The 21,100-nt window shown below is 42.2% G+C and overlaps 1 protein-coding gene across 4 annotated transcripts in view; it reads left to right on the forward strand.

Annotated features, from left to right (window-relative positions):
• Positions 1–21,100, forward strand: part of tns1a (tensin 1a) — an 81,086-nt gene that overhangs the window by 23,429 nt on the left and 36,557 nt on the right. For 3 of the 4 annotated variants that reach the window (XM_023420307.2, XM_087177724.1, XM_087177723.1), the window contains exons 4-5: positions 14,589–14,627; positions 16,094–16,135. In XM_023420307.2, the coding sequence (XP_023276075.1) occupies positions 14,589–14,627; positions 16,094–16,135 (81 nt within the window). Of the gene's footprint in view, positions 1–6,019; positions 6,419–14,588; positions 14,628–16,093; positions 16,136–21,100 lie in introns of those variants that run through there. The other variant, XM_087177725.1, reaches the window with a different exon arrangement.

The raw sequence follows: 21,100 nt of genomic DNA on the forward strand, positions 1-21,100 counted from the left end.
CCATTCTTACTTCCTACCCCCTGTTCCCCCAAAAACATCCCCACAGCCATCGCTGTACCCAAATATTACTGTAGGAACAAAAGCTGTGTGTTCCCGAACCCCTCCTGAGTGAGGAGAACTCTGCCAAATACCTCTAAAACCAGGCAAAGCCATTTGTGGTGGCATTTGGGGGAACAATCAGGACAGCCAGAATCATGAGTCATTCATTCTGGTGGTGATAGACATTAGACAGGAAATGTTTTTGAAGGAGGAGGAGCAAGAGGTGTGTGTGTCTGAGATGAGAAAACGGTGGGAGGGGCAGATAATAGTGGATAATAATATTGACAGCAGCAGAGAGATCATAAAATGTTGCCACAAATTCTCTAATCCTGCTAATCCCAAAATTGGATAACATTTATGTTGGCTTCATCCAATCAAATGGCCCCTTAAATAAATAAACAGGATTGTTTCAGGTCGTAAAAGTGCGGAAACGTCCATTCTTTGTGCAAATACAAGTGTGGATTCAGGCTTTCTTCGGCTGACTCCGTACAGACCTTGAACAGTAAATTTGTCATGAAGCACGATGAGGTTGTCGCCGGCGGTTTTGTAGTTCACCAGACTTGAAGATAACCGCTGCACTGCTGCACTGATTTCATTTCATGTGTTTATTATTTCACGCTGCCGCAACTTCCCTTTTTTTTGTTTTGTTAATGCTGTACAGTAACCAGGACGTGAAGAGACAGTTGTCTGAATGTTTTACTGGTAGTGTTGTTACGTTTTATGTTGCGTCTCTATGTTTTTATGTCATTTTGATGAGTTTGGTTTTAATGAGTGTTTATACTAAGTATCTGCACCACTCCCACTATCCCTTAATGGCTACATATGCTTCACATAATGAAGTCATTTAATTGCACTTTAGGATGGACAAAAGTAATGGAAAGTACTTAAAGGTCAGAGTTAGTGCTTTCATAATTATGTAATGATTTAGATGGTTTTAAAATGAAACATGTTTTTTAATAATCATATGCCTTTACAAGGTAGATTCTAACATTTATCAGATTCAGTTTCTTTAAATGACTGAAAATACAAATTTAGAATAAAAGGGATTTAGTTCCCTAGAATAATACTCATATGTGTTTGAAATAGCATTTAAACCACCTGTCTGGAGGAAACAGTTGACAATACTATTGAGCATTTAAATTAATATTTAAAATGTAAAAGATAATTAGAAATGTTTACAGATTTGATTTGATTTGATTTATTTTGTGGTTTGCCACTCACAAGGTTCTCAATGGTCAGCAGTATTCTGGCACATAGAAGCATTTAGTGACATTTACTGACATCTGATGGTGAGCGGAGGAACTGCAACCACATGGAAAGGTCTACTGTACTGTAAGTGACATCAAGAAATATCAAGTAAGAGTATCACTGTTTTATCACCCTGGTAAATATTGTAAGAGCACAGCTACTTTTTTCATTTGCTTCATTAAACCGAGGGCATAAATGTCTTGTGACTACGAATGGAGGAGGTGCAAAGTGAGTTTCTGAAGCAGATATACAGTATGATGTTCCTTTCACTTGGGCAGTAAAGAATCTGATTTATTGCACCTTTGAAACCCATAAAATATTTTGCCAGCGTCCCTGTAATCTTGTTGTCAGTGCAGCGATCAGTGATTTGTTTCCCTTTCTCAGCCTCATCCTGCTAAACTTTGAATATCTGTGACCGCATGCGGTTCCATCATTAACTCATAAAGCTTATGAAAATGTCTTTGCAGAACATCCAAGAGACAAATGTCCAGTAATGTGCCTTGATGAGGAATGGCTAATAGTTTCTGGCTACCCTTCATTTTCTGTTTTCCTTTCCGTCCAACCGCAACCATCTCTGTGTGAACGTCTGTTATTGGAGCCCCGAGAACGCTGCGACAGATGCGTTCCTGTCCCGCAGCGTACAGGAGACGGACTGTGGTGACCTCAATGTGCTTCTTATGGGTGTCTGCGTTGAGGTGGAGGCTCGTAGGGGGGAAACAGGGGACGTTGTGGCTGGGATACTGCCTGAAAAGCTGGCTGGACACCCAAGTTGTGGGTTGGAGACAGAGGCTTCTCTGTGAGACGGGAGTCTGGTGTGTCGGGTCTTCATACCTGACTCACAGGCTGTGGGTTCCCTGAGGCATTTTCAGTCATGTAGGGGAAAGTTTGGTGCAATAAATTAAATCATTTTTAGTAAGAATTTAAATTTATCAGAGGTACAAACTACTCGCTGGTGGTTATTAGGCCTTGGACGTGTTGAAATTAAAACATATCTCATGCAGCAGTTTCAATGGCTTAAATTGTGAGCCTTTATGCATATTATAGATGTATGTCTACTTGGGACAGGCTGGTGATTTTCTCTCTCAGACTGACTGGCTTATAGGATTTTTTTTAGAGACATATAGACATTAAAAAATGTCCAGCGACCCCTTCAGAATCAACTTCAGTCTCTTTGCAGTGGTCCTGCAGATAAATCCTCACAACCTCACCTGCTGTTTATGTCCAGCACAGCAGTGTGTGTGCGCCCGTTTGACTTGTACATCATATATGCGTGTCATCGCCATGGCAATTTGCATGTATGCCATGGTTATCTCCGACTGCTTTATTTAGGGTCACATGTAGACTCATGCATTCCCAGTGCCTGGATTCAGAGTTCAGTTTGCACTGTTGCATCATAGTATGCAATCCACTCCGTCAGTAACATACCGTCAGTATCCGTGTATGTCTGTTTTTCTTGTGATGACTGGATAGCTGAGTGTCTGTGCAGCTCTCTGTTCTCTCTCACCCTCCGTGGAAACAAGCCCTCATTATTCCTTATGATTTATCCCTGCCATGTCTTGGAGGAGCCTCCTGGAATGAGGCTGCAGTGGTTTGTGCTGTTCGGGTTGGAAGACACAGGCGAGGTTTGGCAGGGAAAGGTAGGGCCAGAGAGGAATGATGGGAAGAGGTTGGACAAAGACGAGCGAGAGCGCAAGAGGTTCGAATACTCCTCATGTAAACAACGGCGCAGGAGAGTGTCGTGACTTCATTTTATACAACTGCTGTTTACATGTTTGTGTGTTTCTGCTGAATTCAGTGTGGTCTTGTTTGACATGCCAGATGTGCTGCTGCTGCAATTCTACCTGTCCCACCAGATAGATTTCTTTCTTGTCTGTATCTGGCAAGCTTAGATTTTGCTCCAAGAGTTGAGTCTGGAACACATCACGTTTAATTGAGGCAAGTTAAGCTGTGCATCACAAACAAGCAAACTGTGAGGAATCGATAAGTCTTTTCATGACTCAGTGCTTCCCCCGAAACTCCAAAACCACATGAAAAAGTGCTTCAAGTGGGTGTTGTAGACATCAAAAACAGCATGATTCAGTAATTGACTGGCCTAAATTGACCCTAAATTTTCTGATTTTGGAGATAAGTCTGGAGAAGAGTGACATTTCTTGACTTGCAGACTTCTTTTTTCCAGTGTGAAAGAGCCCAATGGCTGCGAGTCGAGTGCAGGAAGGGTTCATCTCTGAGCAAAAAGAGAGACCTGTCAATCATCTATTGTCCAGTCTACTTGGATCTGTCTTAAGCAGATTCTTCAATGGACCAAAAATAAGTAGGGATTGATACATGCGAGGCCAGTTTTTTATTGTGTTCTAATAATGACAGTAAAGGTCAGTCCTGGACCAGGTAGGGAACCGCTGACCTATAACCCAGATTCGCCTCTGGATTTAGAGACCATTTCTAAGTGCTACCACCCCGCCACAGCATTCACTGTTTTCATCATTGGACCACTGGCAAGTTTTTTGTTCAGCGAGTATATTTAAAAATCTCTGGACTTGTTTACTTATCGCTGCAGTCAGCTGGAGCCGAACAAAGTGCCCTCGCAATCAGGCTTTTCCACTTCCTGCAGTTGTAGATGTTCACAGATCTTGGAGCAGCAGCGGGAGTGAAACAGGACGACTTGGAAGTGAGTCACAGTTGCAGTTCGAGATCAAAATAACAGCGGGTGTCAGAAATATCAAAAAAACGAACGGAGCATATTCCTGTTGATGCATTTCGACTTCACAATCGCACGGATAAAGAGCAGCGTTTTCTGCAAGCATCATATTTTTATGCCACATATGCATTGTTCATAGTAACCTTTGCATTCTCTAGTGTGTCAATCAACAATGGAGCAACCTGTTGGGCGTGAAGCTTCGGTAGTGCACCCCTTGTTTTAAAGTTGTTAACGTTCTGCAAATCCAGTCACATGTCGAATTTCTATTTTTAGAAGATCTAATAACTCCTTTGTCATACAAAAGAAAATCCTGGGGATATTATTGCTGTGAGCAGACTGAGATGGTCTCGTTTAATCTCTAGCGGCCTGAAAATCCCTGCCTGCCAGCTCACTCTCTTCTTACATAACACACAAACACTGATGTGAAAGAAACAGCTCAGCATTTTAGAGAAAGAAAGAGAATCGGAAAACTCAGGCTCTGCACCTGTAAACGTCAAACTGCTTTTACCGTTCTAAACTTGACTTTAAAGCTGATTTGTTTGTCTCTGAGTCCGTTCACGCACATTCCAAACTCCACTAAGCCTGACTTTAAATAAGCCGGGCCCTCCTCCGGTGTAGAATTTTGAGGTCAAGTGTTTTGAGGTTTAGGTTTTAATCCTGGCGTCTAACATTTTAATCCACATCCTAACATCTGTGGATGTGTGAAAACTGAGAGAGAGGCCTTTAATTAGACCTCTGGCAAATGATATGCTCTATAAAATGCAACCCAGAAGTTCCTTAATGTTACAAGAGGCACGGGTGCACCCCCATTTTATCACCTACTGTAAAACTTGGGACTATTTATTTAACTCGGTCTAAAGTGATCAGTACATGTGATTTGAGTTGCTAAATTTACTTTTTCCCCCACCAGGATTCCATGACTGTTTTTTAATAGTGTTGTGGAGGCTTTTTTTCCTTCTAAGGTTCTCCTTTTTTCTGCTTTATCTTCCAAAAGGAGAAAGTGCATGGAGCAAAACCAAAAACACAGTAAGACGTGCTTAGAAGCAGGGATGAGGAGCGCTCAAGAATGTTGGCATGGAAAAGAGAGGAGCCATCCAAGCATGAAAGTGAAAAAGGTAGAGCAAGAGAGAGAGGTAGAGGGTGAGGAAGAGAGAAAATGATGGGATACACACACACGCACGCACGCACACACACACACACACACACACACAGAGCCAAGCCTCCTCATTCCTCTGCAGCCCTTCACAGAGGCAAGTCTGTTTCCCCGACGCAAACACGTCACATCAAAGAGCCATCACAGCATGTCTCCATAGCGACGCCCTTCAGCGGTATAGATGCAGCGCAGTGGTCGGGAGATAGCACTGGCAGACAAACCGTACGGGCGACCTAATAACCGGGTGCTAGCAGATGACTGATGGCCCAATTTACCTCGGTACTGGTCTGGAGGTCAAGAGCTAAGTTCACCCCAAAACCCAACGGGAGGTTGGCAAATACTTCCCTCCCAAGTACTTTAAAAAGTATGGGTGGGATGTGCTGAACTAGTGTTTTTGCTCTTGAGTCATTGCGCATGTTACAGACGGCAACTGTCAACAGGAAAAACTAGGGCTCCAAGATTCAGACAGTCACCATTTTTTTTTACATATTTGGGTTTTAATTTTTAAAAAAAAGAATTTGACAGAAAATGTCAGCAATTTTTTTTTTTTACATGTATAGCATATAAGTCCCATATGTGTAAGTCAACATCAGAATTTATTACTAGCAAATATGAGCTGAAGAATTTTTGCAGTGTAGAAACAAGAACAGAAAAGTTATTCTCTCTCTCCCAGTTTCCCTCTCCCTCTCTCTGTCGAGCATGTGTCAACAACTACAGAGAAGTCTGTGAGGAAAAGAAGGCAGGGTGAAGAGAGAGAGAGAGAGAGAGAGAGAGAGGGAAACAGACAGAGAGAGCTAGCAGAGGGAGGGATACAGAGGGATACAGTTACTGTCTGCCCCCGGATGGCTTTTGCTCTCTCGTTTTGGGTACCGGAATTGTAAGGAGCCCCAAGCCACTTTCTTGGCCTTATATAGCGTGTTTCAAAACTTCTTGGCAGTTGACAGGGGGAACTAAAGCCAGCAGTATGAAGACTGTATCCTGGTCCTGTCCAGAGGCTGCACAGACATCCACATGCGCGCACGCATTTACACAGAATCGAGTTCAGTAGCTCTCTGGCACGCGTTTGGGATTACTGCTGTTGTTTTGAGTGAGAGGGGTGGAGGAGGAGGAGTAGGAGGAGAGGGAGGAGGAGGAGGAGGAGAGAGTCTGTATTTGGTAGGCCTACTCCCTCTCTTGCCCTCTTTCTCTCCTGGAGGGGGGTCTGAAGGCTGGGAGAATGAAGAGGTAGAAACAAGGCAGAGGGGGGAGAGAAGAGAGTGTGAGAAAGTGGCACCGGTGTGCAGGTAAGAGATTTTCAGATTCAGAGTCTTTTTTAAGGAGGGGGTTGGGGGGGTGGGTGGTTGATAATGTTCAGTAAGTTATTTAAATTTCCAATTCTTTGCATTCTTTCATGTCTTAAAATGAGTCTTCAGAAGGATGACCTCAAGCTGAACTTTAGTGTTTGTAGCTCATAAAAAGGCTGCTGGAACCCGAGTTGTGCAGCTACTACATGAAGGGATTCTTGGATGTCACTTCAGCTGAAAATGCTTTTCTCTGCATGTTTTTTGGATGTAGGCTAGTCCGCTACACACTCCTGGGAACGTTGCTCCCATGGGAGCGGGACAGACAGAGTTCATGTGAGTTGCCGTTTGAGGCCCGGGAGCCTTTTCATGACCCGACGAGTAGTGATTTGCGGCGGCAGAGTCAGAGAGAGAGAGAGAGAGAGACGCAGAGCAACTGGGCAAACACGTGTTTTCTCTCTTTCAGCGTAACCTGCATCTGCTTTGGCATCGCAAGAGATAAAGTAGAGCAGTTGGTCAAGAAGAATGTTTGCAGGAAATGTCTTCTTTATTTCGGTTTTTCTTATTTTTCTTCGCGCTGTCTTTGCGTTCCCTTCACTTTTTCTCACACTTTTTCTTTCTGACACCCTTTGAGAGAGGATGCAGACTGATGACGGCAATCACTCACCTCTGACGTTGAGCTAACAAGAGGATGGCAGTTAAACATGAATGGTCAAGAGGTCGCAAGGCTTGTATGTCCTGTCTCCCACTAAAGAGCCAAAACAACAGAAAGGAATGCAGTTTCACTACCGTATCCAAAATTAAACACCTTTCTTGTCCATACCAAAACACTTTCTGAATTTCATTTGAAGACATGACATAACTTTGAACCTGCTGCTCTTGCCCTGGCATCACACTTTTCAAACCAGTCATGAATCTCAAGGGGAAAATGCTCGACTTTCTCCACCTTGTCCAGAAAAACCCTCTTTAACTGCCAGAGGAGCCGTAACTCATGTCTCCCTCGTGTCTCATAACATGAAGATGTTCTCCGAGAGTGATGTTTTCGAACGGCTGCTTTCCCTGTAGATCCATCCCTCTTGAACTATTTGTCTCTTCCATCCGTCCTTCCCATTCCTTAATAACATACCTGGTCTCCCTCTGGGCAGTTTATCTTTTGACACATTAGAGAAGTGAAACCTTGGCAGCCTTAAGAGAAATGTTGAGAAAAAAAAAATACCATAAATTGCAGAAAATCATCTGAAGAGGTTCAAAATAGAAAACTTCACACTTGGCAAAAACACAATAGAAATTCCTCTCACAAGTTTGTGCAGATAAGAAGTTTGTTTTCTTACGTTACGCACCACACTTTTTATTTTAATTTTAAGATATTCTACTGTATGTTTCATGAGAAGAGTGACTGGTAAACTGTGAAAACTACACTGTGATCCTCCAGCTGCATCATCTGTAAAGTATGTAGCAGGAAGTGTTATAAAAGCAGTAGTGAGCAGGGGAGGATGGCATTTAACATGCAAGCCTGAATTAGTCAAGACTGGGCCCACTCACTAACTTATTTCTGTCAATAAATGACTGGCAGAAGAGGAAAAATAAAAAGCAAGTTTAGATTAAAAGGGAGTTTAAATACAATCCAAAGCATACATTCTGTTTTCAGATTTACACTTGTAAGAAAAATACAGATAAAAGCGTGAAAAGAGGCTTTTAGAGACGTAACTGCAGCAAAAGAACATTCAGGAATCCTTTTGAACATGTTATGTTCTTGTAAACCTATATTTTACTGCACTTTTCTGTGTGTATACCATTGATTTTGGCTTGGCGTTATTTCTTTATTCTCACTTCACTGTGCTATTAGTGGTCAAATGAGAGTAAGCACCCTGCAGCCACCCCTAATTAAACAGGAACGGATAGGCGAACTCAGCCCGGAACAGACCCATCAGCACCGTCCAGCATCGGCTCCATCCAGTAATGATGAAAACATGCTTGTTTTTGACTTCCATAGAAGCCGGGCCTTTTGAAGTGTTACAAAATTGCTTTCATTTTTTTTTTTTCTGTTGCAAATGCAACTGTTTCCCACAAGTGGAAACCAAAGACCTTGCAAATCAGGTGAGCTTTGGTTTTAAACATGTGCCAAATGTTAGACTTCTCCCACAATTGAAACCGCAATTAAATGACCTAACATTTATGATATGCAGTCATGCCCCTCTCGCATAAAACTCCAAGGCAGGCTCTCAGATTTGGAGGTTTTCAACCTGTGTCCAAAGTGAGCCACAATTGCACATCTGATATTCATCATTTCTTTGTTTAATGGGGTATTTTGTCGTCTGTAGCTCGCGGTGATTTGGTTGTAAGCAAAGCAACCAAGCCAAAGCCCACTTACCACTCAATGTGGCTTGACCATGATCAAATAGCTGCTTCCTCAGTGATCCATGGTTGTTGGACTCTTGCACCTCCACTTGATGAAGTTCCTTTGGGCCTCAAACCCAACATCGGCATGTCGGTTTCGAGGCGAAATAATGTCAGTGCCTTTGTTGGATGCAAATCTGAGCTCACTGCCAATCAGAATTGTTAAAATAAAAAGGCGGTCCACGATGATGAATCTCATAATAAATATCCTCCTGTATGTTGTGGTATATTTTGTCTGAACCATTTATAGTAGAAGCAAACACTTATGCCTGTCGGCCAGTTTTTATGATTCTTTATGGTGTGTTAACCATGTGGAAGCGATTTAGCTCTTGTGTGAAAAATATACCCCTGTCTTATCCACAAGATTTAAATGGTGGATTCCTCATGAGGAGCCGAGGAACTTGCTGCTTTGGTAAAAATTGTGTCACTGATAAAGCATCCAAAGAGCTTCGAGGGGTGTTTGTTGTCCAGTAGCAGTCTAGTCATTTGTACAGCCATCACAGGATGGTTTTCATGCTGTGGGAAGAGCCCTGTTTGTGTTGCGATAGCCGGTGCTGATGGATGCCAGTGGAAACAGCTGGCGGGCAGCGTGTTCTTCTTTACAAAAACAATTATTTAGACTTTCTGTGTTTACACCAGCCCTTTTCCATCCTGTTTGGGTCCAACAACAGTTAGACTTTCATGGTCCAACCCAGACTGAAAATAGATATTAACCAAGTAGCTTAGATACGTCACAGAATAAGACGTTTACAGAGCGAATTCTCTGTTTTTAAAGGAAATTGAATAACTGACTCTTTTATAAATGATAGATAGCATTTTAGTGGTAAGACTTTCCCACGCAGTTTTCTTTGTTGGCAGCATTCTGTCATTTATTTTGCTGTTATCTTATGACTTCTTGATTTAGCTCTCCTTATAAATTCGTCAGATATTATTTAACTGCTGACGGCATCACTCGACATCGCTCTCCTGCCAGCGACACAATGCCACCCAGTCGAACATGGCGAGGTACATACTTGACATTATGTCAAAATGTCAAAGCAGGAAAGGAACACGCTCTCCGCCATCACAGCGCTCAGCGGATTTATTAGCCCTCCAAGTAAAACAGAAACCCAGCCGATGTATGAATCCCTCCAAAGGGGCTGTTTGAGCTTCAGTCCTTATTTGGCCCCCGTTTGGAAAGTGAAGAATTTACTTTCTCAGGCAAACTGCCATCAGCGCGGCAGTGGCTCTTGTGTGGGCAGGAGGAGTGCTTGAGGAATTTTGAGTGTGGTTGGACCAATGGCGGGCTTATTTATTGGAGCCAGGGAGATGATTTATGCACAGTGGCAAACACAGGCTTTCTCCCATCAGTTAGGCTGAAGTAGATGAACCAAGATCAGAGTGATTACTGCTCAGCTAGAGTGGTATAAGGGCAAAAATCAACTCCTCCATACAAAAAAATCAGTAAAATGTAGAAATGAGAAAAATAAACCTTAATGAGTACCCCATGCAAGATATCAAAAATATTCGAATCTCATCTGCAAAAATATTAAATTTCATACTTTTTTATGTGTCAAACAGCACAAAACTAAAACATTAAAGGCACTGAACATGCCCTCATTGTCTGGAAGAGTGCAAACCAAGCGTACAAAGATTGCTGAGCAAGCCAGCCATATTTTTCCTTGCTTATCAGAGGATGCTTGTTCAAGCCTGTTTGAAGTGTGTGAGAGTGAAGAGAAAATGGTTCATCACTACCCTGGTTGAACTGCAACCTGTTAACTCATTATACACATGATTCAACCCAGTGGACCAGGCTCCAGAGTCGTGCTTTGATATCCTGCGCTCTCCATCTCCATATAAACCCACTTGAGCAGCAGTTTTGCGGAAATCATCAAAGTTCTCGCTGATCCGCGCCCTCAGTGTGAGGACGAGGGAGGAAGGAGAGGAAAAAAAAGAAAAGAAAAAAAAAAAGACGAGGGCAGCTCCGTGAAACTGTTGAGACGCACCTGACACATTTGACCCTTGTTGCAGGCTAATTCAACAACGTCCCGCCTCGGCTCACCCCCGTTTGCCCCCTAATGAGGCCTCTCGGCTGGGTTGAGATTGCGGAGGGGCCCCCCCTGGTGACTCGCTTGACTCCTTGTTCTAGTTCAGTGGCTTCCCAGACGCCCCTCGTGACTCGATGAGATTATAAGCTGTCTGTTTTAAAAGCCTAAACCCACTATGACTCTCTTTCTATTTGCGGTCTGCTGGTCACTTTGCTGGGACGTGATTTGGGAGATGTACGCAAAGGTCAAAAAAAAGAAAGTCAACTTACATTTTATCTGACAGATTGAATCAATTCTTAGGCATCAGATGATAAAAAATATTCCCCTATTTTAGCATTTATGTGGATTTTGGTGCTTTGGTTTTGACAGATTTTGAGATGGTGCAGATGGAGCAGCAAAAACAATTACTGATGGATGAAGTTCAGGTGTTAGTCTGGCCCGATGCTGAAGCATGTGGCAGGGCCTCTCGGAGATTCCTGCTCTTTCATCCGTCTGAGCGGGTAAAACCCATGTGAAGCCTGTGTTACTCCGGCTTTCAGCTGCACCCACCATATATGGATGAACTCAGGGAAGCTGTTGTTCTCTTGCTTTGTTGCACAGTGATGCGGTGAGGATGTTAAGTTACACCGAGACACTGTTTGAAGGAATGTAACATGCGATTATGAAGTTGGTGTCTGTATTATATATCTCCCGCCTGAACAGTAACAATAGTTGCAAGCAATGTTCAAGCAGAAATATGTTCCTAAAGGAAAAAAAAAATTGTGATTCACGTGGCTGCTGCTGTATGAGGCCAGTCGTCTGGTCTCTCTGGATGTAAGCGTACAGTAGCCGCTGAGACTCAAAGTCATCACTATACCCTTCTGACCTTTAGATCAATACTGGAGGGAGTCATCATTGGGACATTTGCAGGCGTATGCTACAGTACAGTGCACAGAACAGCACTTCCTGTCAGCTGTGATAATAAAGGCAGATGCTCTCGCTACGAGGCCCCGGGGGCCACTGGGACCGGCAACACTGATATATGAATGTCAGTGTTGGCCCCAGGTAGTGTCGGAACAGTAAAGAGCAAAGCATGAGCTGACTCGCCTCTGGCTCCTGATACTAGCGACTTCATGTACTGTTGGCCTCTCTGACAAGCTCCAGTGCAGTTGTCGGGTTTTAGCTGCATTGCTAAAGGGCGCTTCAAGTTACAGCAGCTGAGACAGTGAAAAATATCATGGGCGTTTTTTTTTTCATTCATGCAGTTCTCATACACTTCTCGACACAAAAACTGAAACATCAGAATGTTCACGAAGGTGGGATTTCCTGCAGGGTTGTTGCATTGCATTAGTTTAAACTAGGCAGTTGAGTGCATCTTTGAACAGGTACGTTCATGCATGCATCCTGTATCACCTGACACTCTTCCCTGAATGTGGCACCTGCAGGAGCAACAGTGTATCTCGTTCACTTTATAAACCCGGAGATTCAAAATGACCCCAAAGTAGTCATGCACTCTCATGCATCTGTATATGCACTTAACAAGAATAAGATTGGACTGGCATTTTATTGAATACTGGCCACTGATGGTTTGAGCCACATAAATCTGGTCTGTAATAATCTCAAGTGACATTTTTTTTTCTGAACACTGCCTTGAGGGGGATTTTTGACTGAATGCTTGTAAATTTTAGCTTATAAAGTCATATTTCACGGTATTAAAAGTGGCACTTAACATGAACTACTGGCTGTTTTTCTGATGCAGTATTGTACATACATAGTACATATGCATTCAGCGCATATTAACATATTATGGTCCCAGCAATGGAACATGGAAATTAGCACAATAATGTGTAACTTGTAGGCTCGCTTGAAATATCTCAGTACACTCCTGGTCATCTTTCTTCATGCTTTTACCGTAGCATATAACCATATCAGCAGTAACTGGTGAACTGATGCCATCACATTGCATATCATCATGCACTAGGTGGGATCTGTTCTGCTGCTGCTGTATTCTGATACACTTGATGATAGTATTACAAAGTCAATGAGTCTTTTGTTTTCCCAGAGCAAACTAATTACAGCGGCTTCCTTCCTCGCCTGCGTCTGTGGCGTGCTGATAGCGCGCACTCTCGTCCCGCTGCTCGTAAACATCCATCAACTCACAACACGTTCGGATACTGGCCCGCTGCACGCACTCACTTTAACCGTGCACACGTATGCATGAATGTTTATGTGTACACACGAAGGTAAATACAGTCAAATGGAAGTCTCTCAGCTTGCCGGAGAATGACTGTTTATGCATCATAATGAGTGATTTGTTGTGCAGAGGGCAATGCAGACTATTAGGAGCCACTATTGCCTGCCATGGATACTATGAGCAAACTGTTTTGAGAGCTGAATTGTCCTGTGATACCCTAACTGCTATTTAAAGATGCTACATGCAGCCTTGCAACATCAGGAAATCAATACCACTCTTATTTTGAGGTGATATTATAATTAGGGGACAAGTGATACTGTTGCTGGGAGGTCTGGCAACAGGTACTCGCCCAGCAACTCTGCATTTCATAGTACTGGTGTGCCACCCAGCTGCATTTATCAGGAAACCTACTGTTGTTTTACTGAAAAGAAAACTGAAAAAACATGTTGTTGTAAAGCTCATAGTGAGGACGGGATGCTGTTTCACAAGACAAAAGGAGGTGAAGTTTTCATTTTGTCAGGAGTAGACCCAACTTCAGTTTTAACTTTTAGTTCAGTTCATTACCCAACTGGTACCAGATGTCAATGTAACAAGATGTTGGACTCCTGTTGGCTAATTAACACTGTGACGTTTGGCACACGTTGGGTTTTGGTCACCTTAAATCACGACTAGAATATGGGCATGAGACGTTCGGAGGACGTTGGATTTTATTTACTCAGCAACACAAGTTCAAACCAAAAAAATATCTATGTCAGCTGTCGTCAGTATTTTATGTCCAATTGACTTTGGCATCAGACGTTCTGACACTGCCTACAACGACGTCGGTGGCCAGCTGCAAGCCTGCAGGGAAAATACATCTGCATCTATTTTAATAATCGACTAAATGTTTTATTCATTTTTCAAGCCACAATATAAAACATTTTCTACTTTTCTTTGTCTTATTTGATCATTAAACTAAAAATCTTTGGGGTTTAGATGAATTTTTCTGACATTTCATAGACTAAGACAAACGAGAGCAGGTCAGGACAGCTACGTGATGTTCGTGATGTTGTGTTATGCGTGGATTCTCTCACACAGACTGACTTGCGAAAACATTGTGCAAAATAATTTACAGTCATAGTGTAATGCTTCAACCCGTCAGTGAACTCATCCTGTGAACTGCGGTGAATTGTTTTCGGACTTTTACAGGAACTATTGTGTTTCAGTTTGAATTCAGTGCCAGATGTGATTTTGCCTGGAATGGCCCTGACATGTTTCCCACGCAGAACTACAGTCAAAAGGGACGTTTTTTTTTTTTTTTTAAAGCAGTGGTTATTTCTGTACTGTTGAGGGTGATTTTGGGAATACTCAAGCATTCAGGAGGAAAGATTCAGAGACTCTTCGGAGTCTCTCCCTCCCTTTTAACACACAGCACTAAAGTACTTCAGATTTGAGAAGATGCTTTTGGTATTTGTCCCTTAGTCATGGTTAACCTTTACTTCTCTCTGCCCCCCTCCTCTTTTACTGTCCCATGCAGATATCACAGTCGTCATAATGCCTTTCTTCTCTTGTCTCATCTCTGTTTCTTCTTCCACAGGTCACCACATCATGTCAAACAACTACCAACTATGAGGTGGTGAGTATGCCGTGTGCATGTCTTGTGTGTTTGTGTAGCATGTGTGTGAATCTGTGCACAAATGAGACCATAAAGGAAACTCTTAAAGATCTTGTTGACCTCTGAAATCCCTGTCGTAATGCTGTGAGCCTTCCTGTCATTGTGGCGGAACCACTCACAGGGAGCGCTGTGAGGTTGACGCTGGAGGTCATAGGTCAGAGGCTATAACCACGAGGGCTTCCTCCGTTTCCTCAAGGGAAAATCCTGTCAAAGCAGCTCTAACAAGACACATTCTGAATACTGTTTTCAGCTGTGGAGGGGATAAGAATTTTATGATGATGATGATGATGATGATGCCAGTGTTATGGGGCATTTTCCTTTAGGTGCCTTTAGTATAGTAGTAGTTTTGTTGACTGAGCTGTCAATTTTGTCATACCACCGTCCATAGTTTACATATTCTTCCCTTTTTTTAATCAGTATTTTCTCTTCTGTTATTCATTGGATTTGGCCTGGGCACACTGCAAATAAATGATATAACTGTAACACACCTAGATATCCAGGATGGACTGAGAAAGTATCTTAAATCACTGATTTGTTCTGAGGCTTTCGGGATGCATTTAAATGCTACACCAAGAGACTGATACTGAGCTGCATTTTTATCCAGCTTTAAATAGAAGTTTTTCATTCACGTCCATAAATGCTGCATAATCAGCAAATGGTAGGTGGGTGAGTGAGTTTAAAAAATCGGCAGGAATAGCAATTTCATCATTCTCCTGATTTCTAATGTCAAACAAAAAGCAGTGCAGCCGGTCCTGTTTTATATTTGAAAGATTAACCACCAATGATATGACCAAGTTAGGAACATTCCAAGCTACTTTTCACTTATTTACTTTGGATGCCGGCCTTTTTAAATGACGGCTGCAGCTTGTTAAACAGCCCCCGGTTTTGTTTATAGAGCTCACATCAGCCTAAGACGCTGCACTTAACTCAGTTAAGAGATTTTCCTTAACACATGGATCCCTGTCAGTCTGTGTGGGTGTGTGTGTGTGTGTGTGTGTGTGGACACATTTCTGTCTCGGTCAAATACTTTCTTTCACTTTCAGCAACACACAAAGACTAATAGAGAGATTTAAATTGTAAAGCACTACACATACCTCTAAATCAACATGATGTTAATAAAGAATAATGTATAATAAGAGAGTATGTGTACTTTGTGTATGGAGGACAGAGAAAGTGTGTATAGCTCAGAGAGGAAGACATAGACAGTGTGTTTTCCTCAAGGTTAATAGAATGACTGTCTGGTGTGTCACCGACAGCCAGACAGGGGGAGAGAGAGAGAGAGAGAGAGAGAGAGAGGTCTATAAAACAAATAGTCTCTCCCTCTTCTCTCTCCTTCCCCTTCTCATCCTTTCGCTCACCATGTTGTTTCTTCCTCGGTGTGAGAGAAACAATGACTAACCCACTGACTGTCTGGCTTCTCTCTCCAGCCTCCCACTCCTCAGCTGCCATTAAAGCATGTAGATACACCGGTAAGTAACGCCTCTTCCTTCTAAGTGTTAATGCCAAGGAGACATGCTTTAAAAGCTCTTCATTCATAAATGCTGTTATTGTTATTGCAACAAAGTGCTGGAATAACAATCCTTATATATGCTTTATGGCCAAATGTATATCCCTCCACATACATTTGTGTACTTTTGGTCATGGTTTGGGTTAGTCCCGTTAGTTACACTTAAGGGAAATATCAATGCCACAACATACAATGTTTTAGACAGAAATGTGCTTCCAACTCTGTGGCAACAGTTTGGGGAAGACCCTTCCCTGTTCCAATAAGACAATCCCCCTGTGCACAAAGCCAGGTCCATAAAGAAGTGGTTTTCCCAGTTTGCGGTGGAGGAAAACAGAGTCCTGACTTTAACCCCAGCCAACACCTTTGGGATGACCTGGAACACTGACTGCAATCCAGCTCTTATCACCCACCATCAGTGGCCGACCTCAATAAGGCTCCTGTGGCTAAATGGGAGCAAATCCCTGCCGCCAGGTTTCCACAGTCTTGTGGAAAGAGGAGTGGAGGCTGTTAAAGCAGCAGATTAATGCTCAATCAAATATGAGTTTAATATTGAGTGTCCACATACTTTTGTACATATAGTATCATTAGACCAACTGGTGTTTCACCATCAAAAGTAATAATTGCCATTTCACTAATTATCCATCTTAAACGACTGACAACAATGACATAAAACATATCATCACATGCTGTTGTATCATTTTATTTTGATAAGAAAAACATCACAGGAAGTGATTCTTTTACACTTCAGTTTTGTTCTAAAAACGTTGCTACCTACTGTACAGATAAACCACCCTTCACAGTGTTTTACAGCACCACATCCTGTGTGTACAACCCACTGAGTCTAGAGTGTGTCACCAGAATAATTATAGGCTTCTTCGGTTTTTAATTCTTATCCATTAATACATAATTAGTTACTTGATAATTTCATAAGTAATTAAAGCTGTTGAGCTCTGACCCCAAACACAGCTCACGTCTGTTCCTGCAAACCGCAGAAGGTGGCAGCACCATGCAGTACATAACATACTTGACTAACCAATTAGAGCCTCTTCTGCTGCTGCTGCTGCTGCTGCTGCTGCTGCTGCTCTGTTTGATGGTTGAACCATATTTGATTTTTACACATTTTTAAATAGTTTTAATGAATTTGATATATAGACACATTACTGTGATGTAAATGTATTATTCAAGGACAACCTAAGGATATTTTTAATTATGTTTTTTTTTTTGCATGTTTGTTTTTCATGCATCATCTGAATGCAAATTGAATTTCTTAAATTCATCAATCTATTAATTGATCATGAATGAATTAACATTAACAATGAAAAATACTCTTATTATTCTAGTGGCACACTCCAGAGTCCGTACAACCAGGTGGCCTGAGCTAAATGATTTAACCCTCTCTCTGTTCTGTGCCAGTCTAAAGAAATATTTGGTACATACCTTGCAAAATGAGAAAAGCTGCCCTGACATCTGTTTTTGTTAGCTCACTGCAAATTACGCCTCCTCTGTGCCAGGAGTCGCTGCCAAGGCCTGGCCTGAAACTAAGCATGCATGTTTAGCTTGACATTGCTAAACCATGAAGGGTGCAGGGAGAGGCGGTGGGTTTCCAAGAAGGCATGATTCCAAAAAAATAAGAGAGGAGAGAACCACTGCTAATGCAAAAAGAAAACAGTTTATTCAAGCCAACAGTCACAAAGGCAAAGATTTGTTAGCTTGTTTCAAATGTTTTTTGAATACACGGCTCCCAAGTCTTTATTTTTCTTTTCATGAAACCAGAAGCAACATATTTACAAAAGATGAAAGCAGCACTGATGTCTCGCATCCCTGTTTTTTCTCCTCTCCCTTCTGTGAGTCACAACAATGAGTAATGAGTGTTTGCATCGGTCGTCGTCTGAATGTTTACTTCGGTGATGACTCAGAATCAGATTATTAACACAGATCGGTCCTTGACACAAGCTTGTATGGAGATTAATTCATATTCGGTGCGTTCCCAGAGAAAAACAGAAGACACATGATGAGACAACGTGATGAGTTTGGGTAGAGTTCACAGAAAATTAATGGCAGACGAGAAGGTGCATGGGATTGGGATGATTTCTTCATTAATAGAGAGGGGGTCTTAAATCAAAGGCGATAAAAAAATTTGGACATTTTATATATTATTACAGCATGTTAAAGGACTATTCCACCAAAAACCTGTGCGTGTAGCTGTCTGCTCTCCATCCATATGCATGGGTTCATGGGAAATGTGGGTGGAATCATGAGAACGACTAGCGCTAAAAATACAGAGAGAGAAGCTACTAGTTGTCTTGACCAGAGTCTTGTTTTTTACTGTAATTTTGGAAGTTTTTTTACAAATAATTTGACAAGGACACATTGGTGTTTGGGAGTAAATACACATAGACACGGCCCCTCAGCTGAGGTCATGATCCTGATCTTTCATCCGAATGTTTTGTTTAACCAAAAAAAAGCTTTGTTGTGTGGTTGTTACCTTTTATCAAAGCATTCTTTGCGTTATCCCATCATATCGTGTTTCTTTGGTTCCAAGTGAAATGGAGATCTTGTCTTTTGGCTTGATTTTAAAGGAAATCATTTGTTTTCTTATTGTGTTATCCTGGCATCCTCTGCTTTCTGCTTTGATGCTTAAATTATGGAATCATCATCATATGGGCTTTACCATATATATGGGCATTTGTGTGTGTGGGTGTGTGGTGTATGGACACGGGGGGGGGGGGGTTAGTCCATATAGGATTCATATATGGTGGTTTTTAAATCAAAACACCCCATCATGACTATAACTGAGTCGGTGTGGGGCCTGTTCGGGGTCATCCAAGTGCACTATGGGGATTTTTGTGAATCAGTTAATGCCTCAAGGGAGGACAGAGAGTGGCTGGATACACTCATGTAAAGAGAAGTTGAGCAGCTACAATTTCACAACAGTTTTAATGATCAATTTTATTACTTGAACCAAAAGGGAATATTAAAAGTATTTTCATTCCATGTTTTATGCTTTGATAACTTTTCACTTCAGTCACTAGATTCTTGAGGGTAATAAAGGTCAAACACATGTGCAGCAGACAAAAAACATATACTGTATATTCACATAGGAACCACACAGAACACAAACACAGGGCTTGAGAAAAAAGAAAAGGGGGGGGAGTCAGAAATAATGAGAGATAATGAGACCGAGGGAGGAGTAGTTCCAGAGAGAACAAAGTGGGTGGGAGGGAGAGGACAAGAGAAAGAAGGGAGAAGGCAGTCGAAAGGGAAACGAGAGAGGGAAGATGCATCATGATATATTACATAATTGCTCATGAAGCATCTTTTCTCTCATGATGGCACAGTGGGAACTTCTCGTTGTAGCGCTAGGCGATTAAGGCCGCGGTGACCTGGATGATGCTCTGTGATTTAAAAACATGAAATTGGTTTAGTTGGAAGTAGTTATTGTGCCAAAACATGCCTCTGGGCAGCTCCATCCGAAGGCGTTTTGCCCACCTGCGTTCATCCTGGAGGTGGAGCACTGGGTACCTGTTCAAGGTAGGCTACTGTCGCACAGGAAGTCCAAAAGCCACAGTTTTTTTTTTCTTTTTGTAGCTTGTCCTTTAGTAGCTGTTGTGGAGCTTTCAGTCATATCATATGATCTTCCTCAGCAGATGGATTTGTCATTTTTCATGAAATGTTATCTAGCCGTATGTCTTTAAGATTATAGTTGACATTATTCAATATTTTCTTATTGGCAAGAAATGCCTGAATGCCCAAAGCATTAGTCTAATATTTACAGTCTTCTCCACCTTTACTGTGGCACTCATGCAATGTTCGTGTCATGCTGGATAAATGGTAGAGGTACCTGTGAATATTCATGTTTGTAGATAACTCTAATAGTTGATTGCAGATCTGGTCATGTGAGGGACAAAAATGCCATTAATTGCCTTGATTTGGCTGACGTGAGGCATCCACTTCTCTTTGGTGCCAAGTCAGTTATCAAAAAAAAAAATTGGAGTTTCCTAGTCGTAATTAAACCGCAATGTTGACATGAACATTTACAGTTTGGATAACCGGTAGGGACTGTTTTCAGTCGCGGATTAATACACATTTATTGCACCAGTGAGTATCTTCATGATGTACAGTATGTGTGATTGACTCCAAACACACCGCAGTGCCTATGTTCATGGTAATAAAGGAACATGTCACTCGGTGCAGTGATGTGGCTCAGTGATGTGAGTTTAATAGTTTTTGGATGACAATGGAGTCTGTGGCACAGAGGAATAAACTGCATCATGCTTTGGCAGGAAATATGTGAGAATGGTACATTTATTGTTGGTTCTGTCCTTTCCATTGGATTTTCTTTTTGACAATGAGAACCAGCCTTTTATTGTAAAACCCAGCTTTCTCGTGTGAAAAAGTGCATTTTAAATGGACAGACACTGTAGCTAGACTACATTACATGCTGCATTGATTTTCATGAGGCGTTCATGCACCCATGTCGCTACAAGACAACAGATTGTCCCCGCGATGTGAAATGTACCGGCGTAACACCCCCGAAGCCCCATGCGAACAGGCTGTTTCATTTTGCAAACACTAACGTCCGCGGTCCGCCTGGCATCTGGTTCCTGTCAAATCACAGAGAATTATGCTTCCCATTTTGGCTCTTGGGGGTGGGATTAGCTTCATCTGGGAGAAGCCGCTGGGCAGCAACATGGAGAGCTCTGTGCTGTGTGTTTAACCTTCTGCGATGATTAGAGACCCTTCTTGCCAACATCTCTGTTTAACCACTTGACCGGTAAAGCTGAACGCTCACTCTTCATGACGTTGTGGGAAAAAAGTCTAAAATCTCACAGATGATGCCTGTGAAGATAAATTTTAGCTGCTAGTTCAATCTTTTTGGGTGCCTTCATCTTTTTTGATGGCAGCTGACTTCATACAGGCATGCCCC

Source organism: Seriola lalandi, unplaced genomic scaffold (assembly GCF_002814215.2).
Source record: "Seriola lalandi dorsalis isolate HSWRI2012SDOR001 ecotype SW California unplaced genomic scaffold, Sedor1 jcf7180002054630, whole genome shotgun sequence".
NCBI lineage: Eukaryota > Metazoa > Chordata > Actinopteri > Carangiformes > Carangidae > Seriola > Seriola lalandi.